Below are 15505 nucleotides of genomic sequence, written 5' to 3' on the forward strand. Positions count from 1 at the left end.
ATTCCAGAGTGGTCTTCCCACTATTTGGTGTCAGTGATTAGCACCTCAGTATCATTTAGCTTTTTTTTTTTTAAACAAATATTTACTAAGAAGATATAAGAAGTATGTGCGTTTCCCCAACTGTCAGGCCAGCTCATAAAGTCAGCTTTGAAGAGGAGGCAACAGGAACAATGGGTACATTGGTGAGGTTCTACAGGTACAATTGTGAGATTCTGGCTGGGGTTTGCTACTAGGCCAGAACCCAGTACAGTCCAGGGACAAGAAGTAGTCTTGGTCAGGAGAATGCAGACTCTTTCCTGGACTGCTTCCATCCTTGGGAAGTGTAGGTGCAAATTCGAAGCTTTTTCTTTTTAAACATCTCTCTGAGCATAGCTTAGAGCATTCTCCCCACCAAATTGACTGGAAGGTTGTGAAAGCTCACTGTTCCCTCTTTTTCAAATCAGACTTTTATAAGCTGCGTTTGACAGTCCAGGGTTTGAGAAGTTTAGGTTTGATGTGGGAACAAAACGAGACTGGCCAGTCTATTCAACAGTTAACAAAAGGAGGCTTACTTAGCCACAGCAGGAAGGCATTCAGCTGCGCTAGCCAATGAAGACCCCTCACATTCATCAGCCGAGCTAACCCTAGCCCACTTTACCCCTTTTGTTCCACCAACCAGACCTCTGTACCCCCACCCCCACCCCCAGGTTGGCTTGCTACTTTCCTGAAAGAGGAAGGGATGTCAACAGTTTGTCCCCTGATCCCACTAAGATGTGAAGAATGTCTTAGTCTCATAAGGAAAAAATCTTCAACTGTACACATAGAATAGTTAAGGTACAGCTCCTATCAGTAGAGGCTGTCTCCTATATTCCTTCTGCTAAATGCAGGAGTGAACAAATAAAAAGCAAAGGATAGAGGCCTGTCCACATGTTGCCTCCTGATGTGGAGGGCTCAAAGTCCTTCCTCATCCCTGAATCTCTAGTGCAGCCAGGAGGGAAAGAAAAGGCCTCCTCCTTGACTCAGATTTTTTTTTTGGTGGGGGGAGAGAGTCAGGGCCCCCTCACAGACCAATCACTATTGCCTGGCTCAGCAGCCATTTATCTGGGTCCCTTTGCACCACAGGCGGTCAGTTCTGCCATTTATTTGGCAGGATGTAATTAATGGGCATCATCTCCAGTCTTCTGGATGTGTCCAAATGTTACTGGATAAGCCTCTCTGCCTTGATCAGAGTTCTTGTGTCTATCAAAATTTTCTCTGTAACTTTAGCATCTAAATTATTCTGTTTTGCTCACTTATTTTGGAGGTTTTGCCCATTTTCCTTTGAACTGTACATTTTGCCATTTCTTATGGCAATGTATTCCATTATATTCACCTGTAATTTATTTAGCCATTCCCCAATAGGAAGATACTCCCTTAATTTCCAATTTTGGGCCACTACAAAAATAGCTATTACGCATCTGGACACATGGATCTATTTAGGACTGGGCCTAATAGTGGTATTGCTCCATCAAAGACTATGTACAATTATGTAACACAAACTAAAATTTTCTCTCCCTCGCTCCCAATCCAACTCTATAGACCTTCCTTATAACCTGCACACAACATATCCATCGGTCACCAACTCTGGGAGGTAGGTGCTATCCTCTTTTGCAGTGGAGAAAGCCGAAGCAGACAGAAGTTAAGTGACTTGCCCAGGGTCACACAGCTAGCAAGTGCCTGAGGTCAAATTCAAACTCTAGCCTAGCAGACTCCAGACCCAGTGTGCTATTTAAGTGTACCACCTAGTGATCGCACCTTTTCCAAGATGACAAAGGATACTATGTGAGTACTGTGAGTTTGAAGGAAAGCATTTTCTCCCCTTCCCTAGAGAAAATAACAAGAAATCAAAGAGAGAACTATGGGGTTGTATAAATAGAGACTTCTTATTGGCAACATCAGGATGAACCTGACAATTGTTTGTTGTTGCTGGGTTTTTTTGGGAGGGGGGGTGGCATGCAGAGTTAAGTGACTTGCCCAGGGTCACACAGGTAGTCTGAGGCCACATTTGATTCCAGGGCCTGTGACCTCGATGCCCCTATGTCCAGTCTATCTTGAAAAAGGTCTCCACCATCATTTATTACCAACACAGGCTATTCTGATAAACTATCAGCGGAGAGGTATTTTCCCAACAGGAAAAAACCAGCTCCTTAGCAACCGACTATGTACTCTTCAGAGATCCTAAAAATTTATAAGGACCCAAATTATCATATCCCAAGAAGATGAACCCACCAGCCGAAGTAATTTTCCTTAGGATGCTCATAAATGTTCCTCATTCTATCTGTTCACTCAGTCTTACAGACTTCATGGTGAAGCTAGGAAAGGTGTACTGCAATAGCTTCCTAACAGGGCTCTGAAACCAGGTTCTCAGCTTCCCAAGCCTGTACAAAAACAAACTTCTGTCTGGCCTTGCACGCCCTCGACAAAGTAAGCCACTTGCCACTTACTTTACAGGATTATTACATTTGTCGAACTAGCCTTCAGGATATTCCGCTCCTCACCCCCTTAAAATACTTTCCTTTTCACCAGGGACTCTTAGAAACTCCAGGTTTTCCTTCAAAGCTCAACTCCAAATTCCATCTTTTACAAGTAGTCTTTCCTAAGCCCCACAGCTGCTGGAGCCCCCTTCCCTCCTCTCCCCAAATAATTACCCTATGCCGCTGTATATGCCAAGAAGTTTTCTACGCTATAGAACGTAAGCTCCTAGAAGGCAGAGATAGCCTGGTATCCCAGAACTCACCCAGTAGTGGGCACTTAATAGTGATGCCGCCCACGCAAAATGGGGATTCTCGTGGCCATTTATCCTTCTCAGCAAACACACTGGCGCCCTCCAGCTCCTCCCTACACTTGACGCACTCTCCATAGGGGTTCTTGGGTCTCCAGTCCTCGGCCCAAGGCCCTAGCTCTCCAATGATCCCAGTGCCAGCTGGCCCAACCATGCCACATACACCTGGGCGGAGGCGATTTCCTAGTTCTTCGACTTTGGGAGAGTGGCCCCACGAGGGCCTGCGGACAGTCACGCCCCTTCCTGACCTCGCCACCAAAAGACGTAAAAGGTCCCTGGGGAAGGTGCGCATTTGCCTCCTCTACCTTGTGTGTGAGGGGCGCCCTGCGGTCACCTCCCACTGCTCGAAGGGGCACCCCGGCGACTGAGTGCACCTCATGGTTACTCTCCCTGTGGCCCCCGCCCTCCGCCCGGCCTTGGGGCTCACCCCACAGTTCCCCACGCATTTCAAGGCTGACAGAGCCGAACTCTTGGCGGCCGCATTGAGCGCCCCCGCACGCAAGGGCCCCGAGATGGCCGACGCCTCTGCTAGTGGGCAGCCGGGGCTCCGCGGGCGAGCGCAGGACCCGCGGAGGGCACCCCCAGGGGGTTCGGGCCGGGGCTAGGCTCGGACGGGACGGACGGGCCACGAGCTGGGGTTTCTGCCGCGGCTGACGTTTTTTGCCCGCTCCTGCGGCTCGGCCCCTGCCTCCTCCTGCCCGCTGAAAATCAGCCACAAAAACAGCGAACGGGGGCAGCCGCGACGTTGGCTATGTTAGGAATCAATCGCAAACCAGCAGGTCCCGCTCGCCAGCCCGGTCCACTAGAGGGCTGGTACCCTCCCACCTTATATCACCGCCGTTCGTCCGGCCTATTGGCTGCAGGCTCGCCCAGCTGCTGGGCCTGGGGGGCGGGGGGAAGGGAGGCGTGACACGTAGGGCAAGGGTACTGGGCTTTCCACGCGCAACCCAAAGTTCCCTGGAAGGATGCTCTGAGTTCTAACTACGCCTACCCCAAGTTATTGCTGGGAAGCATCTTGTTGCAAAGCGTACAATTTGAGAGAGATTGGAAGAGTGTCTGCTGAGCTTCTCGTTTACTAGGAAAGTCCTGGAGTGTTACATGGAGCCCTCTGATACTAGGAAGGCTCGAAGCCCTCCACCTCAGTTTCCTTATCTGTAAAATGACAGGGTTGGACTAAGTGACCTCTCACGTTCTTTCCAGCCCCACATCCTTCGGTCTATGATACATTTCACCCAGGATCAAGAAGTCAGGGCTTCTCATCCAAGAGTGGAATGGAAAATACAAAAAATAACGGAAGTGAAAGCAAAAACCCATCTCTCAGAGAGGTTCCCCTCCTATAATAACTCTTTGATTCTGGAATCCGGAACTCATTGATTTGCATCACTTACCATCTTTGCTGGTAACGGACCGACCTTCCAGCACTTTCTTCAGATACCACTCCAGCTCAAGAACTTTAAACACTGCCTTGTGTATCTAACCTATTCCACTGATCCATTACTCCATTTCTTAACCAATACCAAGTGGTTTTGATGATTGCTGCTTTATGATACAAGTTAACATCTTGTTAACTAGGCCACCTTCCCTCACATTTCTTTTCATTAATTCCCTTGATATTCTGGACTTTTCATTCTTCCAGATGAAATTTTGTTATTATTTTTTCTAGCTCTACAAAATAATTTTTGGTAGTTTGGTATGGCACTGAATAAGTAAATTAATTTAGGTAGGAGCTATTGATGTTTTTCCAGTTATTAAGATCTGACTTTATTTGTTTGAAAAGTATTTTGTAATTGTGTTCATAGAGTTCCTGGGTTTGTTTTGGCAGGTAGACTCCCAAATATTTTATAATGTCTACAGTAACTTTAAGTGTAATTTCCTTCTGTCTCTTGCTGTTGGGCTTTATTAGTAATATATAGAAATGCGGATGATTTATGTGGGTTTATTTTATATCCTGCAACTTTGCTAAAGTTCTTGATTATTTCAAGTAGTTTTTTACTTCATTCTCAAGGATTCTCTAAGTATACCATCATATCATTTGCAGAGAGTGATAGTTTTGTTTCCTCATTGCCTTTTCTAATTTCTTCAATTTCTTTTTCCTCTCTTATTGCTAAAGCTAACATTTCTAGTACCATATTGAATAACAGTGGTGATAATGGACATCCTTGTTTCACCCCTGATCTTGTTGGAAATGTTTGTAGCTTATTCCCATTACATATAATACTTGCTGATGGTTTTAGGTAGATGTTTCTTATCATTTTAAGAAAGACTCCATTTATTCCTATTCTCTTCAGTGGTTTTTTTCCTTCTAGTATTTTTAATAGGAATGGGTGTTGCATTTTGTCAAAAGCTTTTTCCTGCATCTATTGAGATAATCATGGTTTCTGTTAGTTTTGTTGTTGATATGATCAGTTATGCTGATAGTTTTCCTAATAGTAAACCAGCCCTGCATTCCTGGTATAAATCCTACCTGGTCATAGTATATTATTTTCATGATAAGTTGCCGTAATGTTTTTGCTATTATTTTATTTTTGCATCGATATTCATTAGGGAAATTGGTCTATAATTTTCTTTCTCTGTTTTGGCTCTTCCCAGTTTAGGTTTCAGTACCATATTTGTATCATGAAAAGAATTTGGTACGACTCCTTCTTTGCCTATTTTCCCAAATAGTCTATATAATATTGGAATTAATTGTACTTTAAATGTTTGATAGAATTCACTTGTAAATCCATCTGGCCCTGGATATTTTTTCCTAGGGAGGGAGTTCATTGATGGCTTGTTCAATTTCTTTTTCTGAAATGGGGTTATTTAAGTATTTTTTTTTGTGTTAATCTGGGCAATTTATATTTTTGTAAATATTCATCCATTTCACTAAGATTGTCAAATTTATTGTCATACAGTTGGGCAAAATAGTTCCTAATTATTGTTTTAATTTCCTCTTCATTGGTGGTGAATTCACCCTTTTCGTTTTTGATACTGGTAATTTGGTTTTCTTCTTTTTTTAAATCAAATTAACCAAAGGCTTATCCATTTTATTGTTTTTTTTTCATAAAACCAGCTCTTAGTTTTATTTATTAGTTCAATAGTCCTCTTAATTTCAATTGTATTGCTCTCTCTTTTGGTTTTCATTATCTGTAATTTGGTATTTAATTGGGGATTTTTAATTTGTTCTTCTTCTAGCTTTTTTAGTTCCATGCCCAATTCATTGATCTCTTTCTCTATTTTGTTCATGTAAGCATTTAGAGATATAAAACTTCCCCCAAGAACCACTTTCACTGCATCCCATAAGTTTTGGTGTGTTGTCTCATTATTGTCATTCTCTATGATTTGTTGTTTGACCCATTCATTTTTTAGGATTAGGTTATTTAGTTTCCAATTAAATTTTGGTCTATCTTTCCATGGCTTTTTATTACATGTAATTTTTATTGCATCATGATCTGAAAATGATACATTTAATATTTCTGCCTTTCTGCATTGGATTGTGAGGTTTTTATGCTCTAGTCAATTAATAATGCTTTTCTTTAAAATTCCTGGTGGAAGGCCTGAGTAATAGGGAAAATTTGTAAGTAATAGTTGTTCGTTGTTAATTCATTAAATATAATCAATGTAGCTTGCCTAGCCTTTTTGTTGGTTGTTGTTTTATAAGTGAGTTTTATTGAAAGTTGTACAATGTAACAATCAAATAACAGGTTGCTAAGTCAATGGAAATTCAAGGTTTTCCCTTTGAATTATGTGTCCATTTGGAGATCTCGTATTTATTGCCTTCTCTATGGGTGGGGAGAGGAGCAAGAGAGAGAAAGAATTCAGAAATGAAGATAAAAAATTATAACTTAAACATTTTTAATCATGTACAATGCCAAAGCTAGCTGATTTTTAACTCAAGAGGAGTTATAGAGAAATATGGGAAAATTTATATGAATTGATGCCAATAGGCTAAAGGAGGGGAAAAACTTATATACCCTACCACTTGAATGTAAATGTAAAAAAAGACAATTGGGAATTAATGCTGTAATTATAATAAAAGCATTATGCAGCTCATTAAGATTTTCCAAGTGCTCACTTGTTCTCTCATTTGATCTTGGCAACAGCCTCTTAAGGTAGGGGCTATTATTCCCATTTTTTTCAGACAAAGTGACTTATCCTACCCAGGGTCACTCAGCTGATTAAGTGGGTAGGGTAGGATCTGAATACAGACTTTCTAGACTTGAAATCCTGGGCTCTATCCACTCCACCACCTAGCTATCTATGGATGTGGAACACAGATTATATTGTTATTTTATTGATTTTAATTTTATCTGTCATTTTACCCTCCTTTTACTTTTGTTCTTTTGAGTGAAGGAGGGAGGAGGGATGTATTGGCAAATGAAAGTGACATCAGAACAAAAGGGAGCAAAAATTGTTTTTTGGATTTGATTTCTTTTAAATGAGCATTCCTTAGAAGTTGGATCGGTTGTCTCTGAAGGGAGTGTGGTTTCCCCATTCATTTGGAGGTATTCATGCAGAGGCTAAGAGACCGCTTTGTCAGGGACATTTAAGAAGGGATGTTCACATGTGTAACTTATATCGAATTGCTTACCTGCTCAATAGGGAGGGAAGGGAGAGAAAGAATTTGGAACTCAAAGGTTTAGAAAATGAATGTTTAAAATTGTTTTTATATGTAACTGGGGAAAAATAAAATACTAAATAAATTTTTTTTAAAAGGGAGGGGGATGTTCAGCCAGGTAGATGCTGACTTAGGTGACCTCTGAGTCATCCCATAGGTCTTTATCAACAATGAGCTTCTCCAAATCTTCTGCCCGTACCCAGGCACCATGACACTGTCACACTGAGGCCCCTAGCTGGCAGTGAGGTCAAGGCTAGGGAGGTCTCCCCAGGGGGTTCAGGCTACAAGCAGGGCCACCTGGGCTGAGGCAATGTTTTTTGCTCACTTCTGAGGCTCCCCTGAAAGTCAGCCAGCAAAACAGGGAGGAGGGGAAAGAGAAGAAAGAGAGAGGGTTATGATGAAAGGGAATTGGTTGCCCAGCAAAGGGTAAAACTTTGTCAGTAATACTAATAGTAGCCTGAATTTAAGCATTTCACAAATATCATCTCATTTGGTCCTCACAACCACTTTGGGAATAGGTGCTATCATTATCCTCATTTTCTAGAGATGAGGAAACTAAGGCAGACAGTGGTTAAGTGACTTGCCTTGCTCACTCAGTAAGTAATTAAGGCTGGATTTGAATTCAGGTCTTCCTAACTCCAGGTTTATAGTACCTTCCACTGCTCCCCACCCCCAGCTTCTTCTTGTGGCTTTTATTACATTATTATAACAGTTTATTACAAGGGGTCCCAAAATCTTAGTGGAGTTCTGAGCATTAATAGCCTAGAACTGCACTAAGACTTTGGGCATACTCCATATTTATTAGATAATAAGTTATTGCAGAATTTAATACATTAGAGGCAGCTGGCTGGTTCATCTGATAATGTCCTGGACCTGGAGACAGGAAGATTTGAGTGCCAATCTGGCTTTGGACAATTGCTAGCTGCATGTAAGTGAATTTACAAGAGTGTTGGGGAAGGAGGCACAGAGATCTACCAGAGATTCAGGGAGAGATCCAAATCAAGCTGAACACAGACCAGCCCCTGAGAATGTGCACTCCTTAGGGATGGAAGGTTTTTTTTTTTTACTTTTTCTTTTTTCAGGCTGTGTATATGACTTCCAAGGAACTCTTAACTCTTAGGGTAGGACTGTGAGTCTAAATTGTATTTGTCCTTAGGGAGAAAGAGAGACTCATAGAAGGGGAAATGAGAATTGTTTTCTTTTTTTAGTTTTAGTGGTTAAAAGGTTACTATGAGCCCTTTGTATTGTATAATAGTCTCTGGGGTAAAATCAAAGCTGTTCTCTTTCCCAAATACATTGTGATTTGGGTACATGCATAACAGCTGAGGGCACTTTTAATGGTCACTGGGGAGACCTAGATTTAAGCTAAACTGCGGTTCTCAGGGAAACCTGGGATGGAGGAAAATGAACCAGAAAGTAACTTGGGGAGTCCCAAATCCGGCTGGTATAGGACACTCTCCTCCCTGGTGGAGATCAACACCCTGCACCTGTGTGAGCACCACTGTCTAGACTGGGAAAGAGGAGAGGCTCGCTGTCTTTGAGCTCAAGAGTCTTTTCAGGATTCTTCAGGCTTCAGGCACTGTTGACATTCAGCAAGAAAAGACTGGGGAGAAGCCAATAAAAGAAAGTGCCAGTGGTCTTCATCATGTCTGTATCCCCAACTTACTACACTAGGCTCTAGGAATTTCTGCTTGAGAGAGATCTAAGACTTTTGTTTGAGCTGAATTACCTCATTCCCAATGGGAGAGCTCCTTGATTCTGTGTTGTATGGTATGTATTTTCCCATGTACACTTTCTCTGATTTTTGTTTTGTTATAATTTGGATAAATGGGTTTCTTGGCTAAAAAAAAGTAACTTGGGGGCTGTTCCCCAAGTTTGAAACTATACAACTGTGTAAACCCAGAGCTTGGAGTGCTGTCAATTAGATGTTCAACTCATATTTGCAGAGCAGGTACCTGATAACTATTTGCTGCTTAATTATCCAATAAATAGTCATTATTTTTTCCCTTCCGTGTTTTATTTTGGAATTGGAGCAAAGGTATAGCTAAAATGTCTTCTACTCTCCCAGAAAAAAATTAGGTAAAATCTCTTCAAATTCTCTCCTCTTCCTCTCTCTCTCTCTCTCTCTCTCTCTGTCTCTCTGTCTTTCTTTCTTTTTCACATATTCTTTGTTTCATGCACACACATTTTTTTCCTTAGCATCTTATCAGTAATGAATTTTCAGAAGCATCGCTGATGTACTATGTTGGCTCCGACCTCTTTAAATTCTGCAGCAGTGATCCACATATCTTGAAAGGCTGAGAGGGAGGCAAGAATAGAGCCTCCCATCCACACAGATATTTTCCTGTCTGGTGGGGCAGAAACCCTCACAGAAGTGTTGGCAGGCACCATGAGGGCCAGCTCTTTTACTAGTCTCTTGTCTAAACCAGAGAAACAGGTTGATCCCCCTGCAAGGACAATATTGGAGAAGAAGGTGTTTCTTAAATCTGTGTCACACTTCATTATACTATTGAAGCAGAGCTTATCAATGCCAGGAGCCTCCAAATTCAGGTGCCCTGGAAGAAAAAGGCTCTCTGGGCATCGGAACATTTCATCATGGAGTTTGATGGTCTTCCCATCAGGCAGCTTGTAAGCTTTCTCCAATATGGCGGGATTCTTAGTCAGTTCCTCATCAAAGTTGGCAGCCACATAACAGTAGTTCTCTTTGATGTGATTGACAACCTTTTTGTCTGATGGGCTGAGCAGCAAGATGCCATGGTCTTGGAGGAGTTTAATAAGGTACTCGGTGAGATCTCGTCCAGCCAGTTCCAACCGAAGGACACCATGAGGTAGGCAGTAACCTTCAAAGATGGGCACACATTGGGATATACCAGCGCCTGAATCCAGCACATACCCTGTTGTATAGCCCGAGGCAAAGAGAGCCAGGACAGACTGGATAGAGACATAAAGAGCTGGTACCTCAAAACTCTCAAAGAATAACTCGGTCATCCTTTCCCTATTAGCCAGAGGGTTGAGTGCTGGCTCTGTGAGCATCACTGGGCTCTCGTGAGCCTTCATTTTCAAGTTATGTTCGTAAACATTCCTCCACATTGCCTCCATGTCTGCCCAGGAGGTGACAACGCCCCGTTCCACTGGATAGCTGCAGAGAGTACAGTAAAGAGTAGCCCTCATTTCCTTTCCCTCCCCTCCCCCCAAGATTTCACCTTTCCCCAGGAAAACAAATACAACTGGAAGGCACTAGGATCCCATGTAGGGACTGCTACATCCCCCCAAGGACCTCTGTTACCCTGATGTCTCTTCTCTTTGGCCCTTCCCATTTTCCTCCTTATTTTTCCCCAGCTTTTGGATTTTCTTCTATCCCTTTGAGAGGATAGTAGTGAGGTAGAAGGAACCACTTGCTATCATCTGTGTGACCTTAGGCAAGGAGAGGAAGGAATCATTTATAATTAATAATAATAATAAATAGCTTACATTGATAAAGGCCCTATGCTGTGCCAGGCACTGTGCTAAGTCCTTTGTAATTATTATCTCATTTGTTAAAACATTCGTGATAATGCTAACAGTAGCTAGGATTGATATAGTACTTTCAGCACTTTACAAATATTGGGTTCTCATAACAACCCTGGGTTGGTAGCTGCTATTAACGTTCCCATTTAATGGATGAGAAAATTGAGGCAAACAGGTTAAGTGACTTGCCCCAGGGTCACACAGCTAGTAAGTGGGGGCTGGATTTGAACTCAGATCTTCCTGACTCCACGTCTATCACTTCATCCACTGTACCACCTCGCTGCCCCCAAAGATTTGTAAAGCACTTCCTGCCTTCCGCACCAATTCTCCTGACAAGATGTAGTGCAGAAAGCTCCCTGTGAGGCAGAGACCGTATTTTGTATTTCCAGTGCCTAGCCCAGTCCCTGGCATGGAGTAATAAATGCTCACACTTGCCCAAAGTCACGCAGACAGCAAACCACAAGACTAGGAATCAATTCAGTGCCATTCAACCAATTGAGTGCCTGTTATATCCGAAACCCAACACAAGATCCTGGGGAATAGAAGGAGAAAAATTGAGGGGATCATGGAATCTTGGTAGAGGAGGAATCTTCAGAGGAAAGTAGAAGGTCACATACATTCCAAGGCCTGAGGTCGGCTGGTACAAATGCTTCAAAGAGAACCTGGGTGGAATGCCAAGCTCTGGGACCAGCCAGTAGTCCTTCCAGTGTGACTGGAAGATGGAAGGCAGGCGGTGGAGTGATGTGAAATGAAGGAAGATCTTTGCTTTGGCAGCTGTAGGGAGTATGGATTGAAGAAGGGAGATCCACTAGAAGGCTATTCCCATGGAAGAGATGGGGAGGTCCCAAATTAGGGAGATAGCCACGTGATATGAGAGGCAATAGATGCTAATGATACAGGACAGTTAGATGGCTCAGTATATAAGAGTGCTGGACCTGGAGTCGGGAAGACCTGAATTCAAATTTGACCTCAGACACTTACTAGCTTCACGACCGTGGGCGAGTCATTTATCCTCTGTTTCCTCATCTGTAAAGTAAGTTAGAGAAGAAGGAAATGGCAAATCACTCCAGTATCTCTGCCAAGAAAGAAGAGTCGGATGCAACTGAAACAATCCAACGGCAACAAAAATGCTAGTGATATTATCAAGGCAAAATCCGCAGGACTCGGTAGGCAATATGATTGGGACAGGGAAGATCTCAGAAAGACTCCAAGGTAATGGATCTGGATGACACGTTGAATTTGAGATACTGATGGAGGAATCCAGGAGGAGTTCTCCAGCAAGTAGTTGGTGAGGTGGACCTGGAGGTCACACCGAGGGCTGCATGAAAACCTTGGGAAACATCTGCACGGTAGAAATCATATTTGAACCCAGGGAAGCTGATGAGATGACCTAGGAAAAGAGTATAGAGCGAGAAGGGACCAGAAAAGAACGTTGGGGAATACCTGCAGTAAGGGGGCAGTAGATGGATGGTGATCAAGCAAAGGAGACCAAAGAAGGGTTTGTCCAAGAAGAGAGCCAGGAGTCATGGATGCCAAAGGAAGGAAAAGGAACCAGGAGCCGGAGGGTCAGTCTTCTGAGTCTAGAGCTTCAGAGAGTTAAATCTCATTTAACACCATAGGCTATCATCAAGGCTAGGAATAGATAAATGGACGTCAGAGAAGGTATGCTTCATCCACAATGAGATAAGTCTGGTTTTGTGAGGAAGAATTAAGGAATATGTGTCAGAAAGGTCAAGTAGGATGAAGACTAAGGAAAGGCCATAGGATTTAGTGAGGAAAAGAGCCCAGGTGAATGTCTTTTTTTTTTAAATTAATTTATTTTTTAAACATTTTTTTCCTTTTAAATTTTGAGTTCCAAATTCTCTCTCCCTCCTACCCCACCCCCTACCCAAGAAGAAAGCCAGTAATATGGTGTCAATTATATATGTGAAATCAACCTGGTGAACCTTTAGAGTACTTTCTGTGGAGTGGTGAGATCAGAAGTCAGTCTGCAATGTGCTGAGGAGGGACAGGTAAACATACAGTCTAACTGACCTTAAGAAGTGGACAGTAGAAGACTAAAGGTATATGAGGCAATGGGTTAAGAGAACTTGGACCCAGATATCCTGACTGCAGGTCCAACAAGCACTGTGCATACAGTGTCCTCATCTGCAAAGTGAATCAGGGATTAGGAGCTAGGAGGGAACTTAGGCGCTGCTGAGTCAAATACTGCTCTTTCACTAATGAGGAAACTGAGGCTGGGAGAAGTTTGATAATCTGCCCAGGGCCACAGCTAATAAATATCTGAAGCACAATTTGACCTCAGGTCTTCCTGATTTGCCTACTACCCCCCCCAAGCTGTCTGATATTTGGCGCCTACTTTCATCAACAAATGAGATGTGTTAAAGGGTTTTATATGAGTTTTTATTTCATGCCAATGGTACGGTGGTTGCCAGTGTTTGTGCTTTGTTCTCAAAGAGAACCATGACATCAGGGAGGTGATGCCATGACATGCAAGTGAATTGGATTTAAGTCAGGGAGGGCTGTGCAAAGTCACCAGCCTCACTTTCTCCTCCGGGCCATCTGGGTCTAGTGGCCAGATATAGACCAGGACAACTGGAGGTGGCCCAGCATGGCAGTGGGAGAGTATCAGGAAGACCTGAGTTTAAATCTGACTTCAGATACTTAGTAGCTATGTGACACTAGGCAAGTCACTTGACCTTGTTTGCCTCAGTTTCATTATCTGTAAAATGAACTGGAGAAAGAAGTGACAAACCGCTCCAGTAGCTTTGTAAAGAAAACCCCAAACGGGGTCATTAAGAGTTGGAACACAACTGAACAACAATTTCACATCCGTCAGATTATCAAAGATGATAACAGAAGAGCTACAGGAAAAGGGACATACCGATGCTATGTTGGTAGAGCTGTGAATTAGTCTGGCTATTCTAGAAAGCAATTTGGAACTACGCCCAAAAAGCTATGCATACCCTTTGATCCAGCAATACCCCTACTAGGGCTATACCCAAAAGAGATCAAAGAAAGAGCAAAAGGATGCATATGTAATGCAAGTTTTATGTCTTTAAAGAGTTGGCGACTAAGGAGTACCCATCAACGGGGGATGGCTGAACAAATGATGATATGTAATATTGTGCTGTAATAAAGACTTGTATGAATTGATAAAGGCTAAAATGAGTAGCCATATCAGAACCACTTTTTGAGTAACAAACAACCTTGAAACACTTAAGAATTCTGATCAACACAATGGCCAACCTCCCTCCATTTGGTGATGAAGTATGCTGCCCACCCCAAAGAGGCCATGATGGACTCAGCATAGGATGAAATATGTTTTTGGACAAGTCCAATGCAGGAATTTCTTTAATTTAACTATGCACATTTGTTACAAGGGTTTTTCCCCCTTTTTTTCTTTTCAATGGGGAGAGGAAATAGGAAGGAGAGAAAATTGTTAATTAAAAAATTAAATTAATTGTAAAAAAGAAAATGCTTTATAAAAGATGAACGCTCTATTAATTCCATGGGGTTTTTTTTTGTTTTTTTGTTCATTTCCTTACTCCTTTATTTTGCTTAATTCCACTACCTTTATTCCTCCCCCCTCCAAAAAGTAAGGAAACAATCTCCTTACCTACTACCATTTCTGATTTCTCTCCTGACGGTTTCTTTCTCATTTATCATTTCCTAAGCTTATAGGATTCAGAGGTAGACCTTAGAGATCATGTAGTTTAAGACAGGGCCTGGTGGTGCAGTGAATAATGTTGGGCCTGAAGTCAGGGAGACTCATCTTGCTGAGTTCAAATTCAGCTTCAGAAACTTACTAGCTGTGTGACCCTGGCCAAGTCACTTAACCCTGTTTACCGCAGTTCCTCATCTATAAAATGAGCTGGAGGAGTAAATGACAAACCTCTCCAGTATCTTTGCCAGGAGCAGTCAGACCCTACTGAACAACTATAAAAGTTCCGGGCTGTTCCTTTTATGGCTGAGTACACTGAGGTCCAAAGAGGTTGGCCGGGTCAAAGTCACCCTGGGTAGTAGTAACAGCAAGGTTGGAATCTGAACTCAGGTCACATGCTGGGATTTGGACCTAAGTGCACAAACTTGAAATAAGCCTCAGCTCCATTCCTTTCCCTTCTATCTCCAATCATCTTCTTTTCTTTTTACACCCTGACCCCCTTCCCCTGAAACAGGAAAAGGAGTTTACCTGATGGAGAGGGCACATCTCCTGGCCTGGGCTTCCTCACCCACAAACAGATCCCTCTGTGAGTTTTCTGAAGCCCCAGCTTTGCCCTTGGCTCGGCCTGTTATGTTGGCATAAATGAACTGGGGCTCCCTGTTCCCCGCCAAGCCCACCTTCAGCACTGCAGACCCATTGTCTATCACCACAGCAGTGCCATAGTTCATCCTCTTGGTGCCTACATCTTCCTTGTCAATGATGGGGCCACCAGCATGCTCCCTAGCCCCCGCCAGTTTCTCTTTGGTGCCAGTCAATTCTTCCTTCACTTCCCCGTCCCCTTTAAGATCTCCCCACTAGGCCAAGGCCCTCTAAAGTGTGTGTAACAATGCAGGCACTATGAAGTCACCTGAAGTGTCTGGTTAAAGCCCCTCCACCC

At 42.9% G+C, this 15505-nt stretch overlaps 1 protein-coding gene across 1 annotated transcript; it reads right to left on the reverse strand.

The window, feature by feature from the left end:
- Positions 1 to 8583: 8583 nt before the first annotated feature.
- On the reverse strand, positions 8584 to 15446 carry ACTRT3 (actin related protein T3). The gene is made up of 2 exons (XM_036753170.1): positions 15097 to 15446; positions 8584 to 10536 (listed from the first exon to the last, which is right to left on the reverse strand). Exons 1-2 carry the CDS (start codon positions 15294 to 15296, stop codon positions 9618 to 9620), a joined length of 1119 nt encoding a protein of 372 aa, XP_036609065.1. The 5' UTR covers positions 15297 to 15446; the 3' UTR covers positions 8584 to 9617.
- Positions 15447 to 15505: the final 59 nt, after the last annotated feature.

The sequence above is a fragment of the Trichosurus vulpecula genome, chromosome 4, assembly GCF_011100635.1.
Source record: "Trichosurus vulpecula isolate mTriVul1 chromosome 4, mTriVul1.pri, whole genome shotgun sequence".
NCBI lineage: Eukaryota > Metazoa > Chordata > Mammalia > Diprotodontia > Phalangeridae > Trichosurus > Trichosurus vulpecula.

Excerpts from the sequence above, each read along its gene's own strand:
- ACTRT3 (XM_036753170.1), bottom strand. The coding sequence starts at position 15,296 with ATGAACTATGGCACTGCTGTGGTGATAGACAATGGGTCTGCAGTGCTG. Across the intron at positions 10,537-15,096 it reads AGATGTGCCCTCTCCATCAG|CTATCCAGTGGAACGGGGCG; the intron begins GTAAACTCCTTT and ends TACTCTCTGCAG.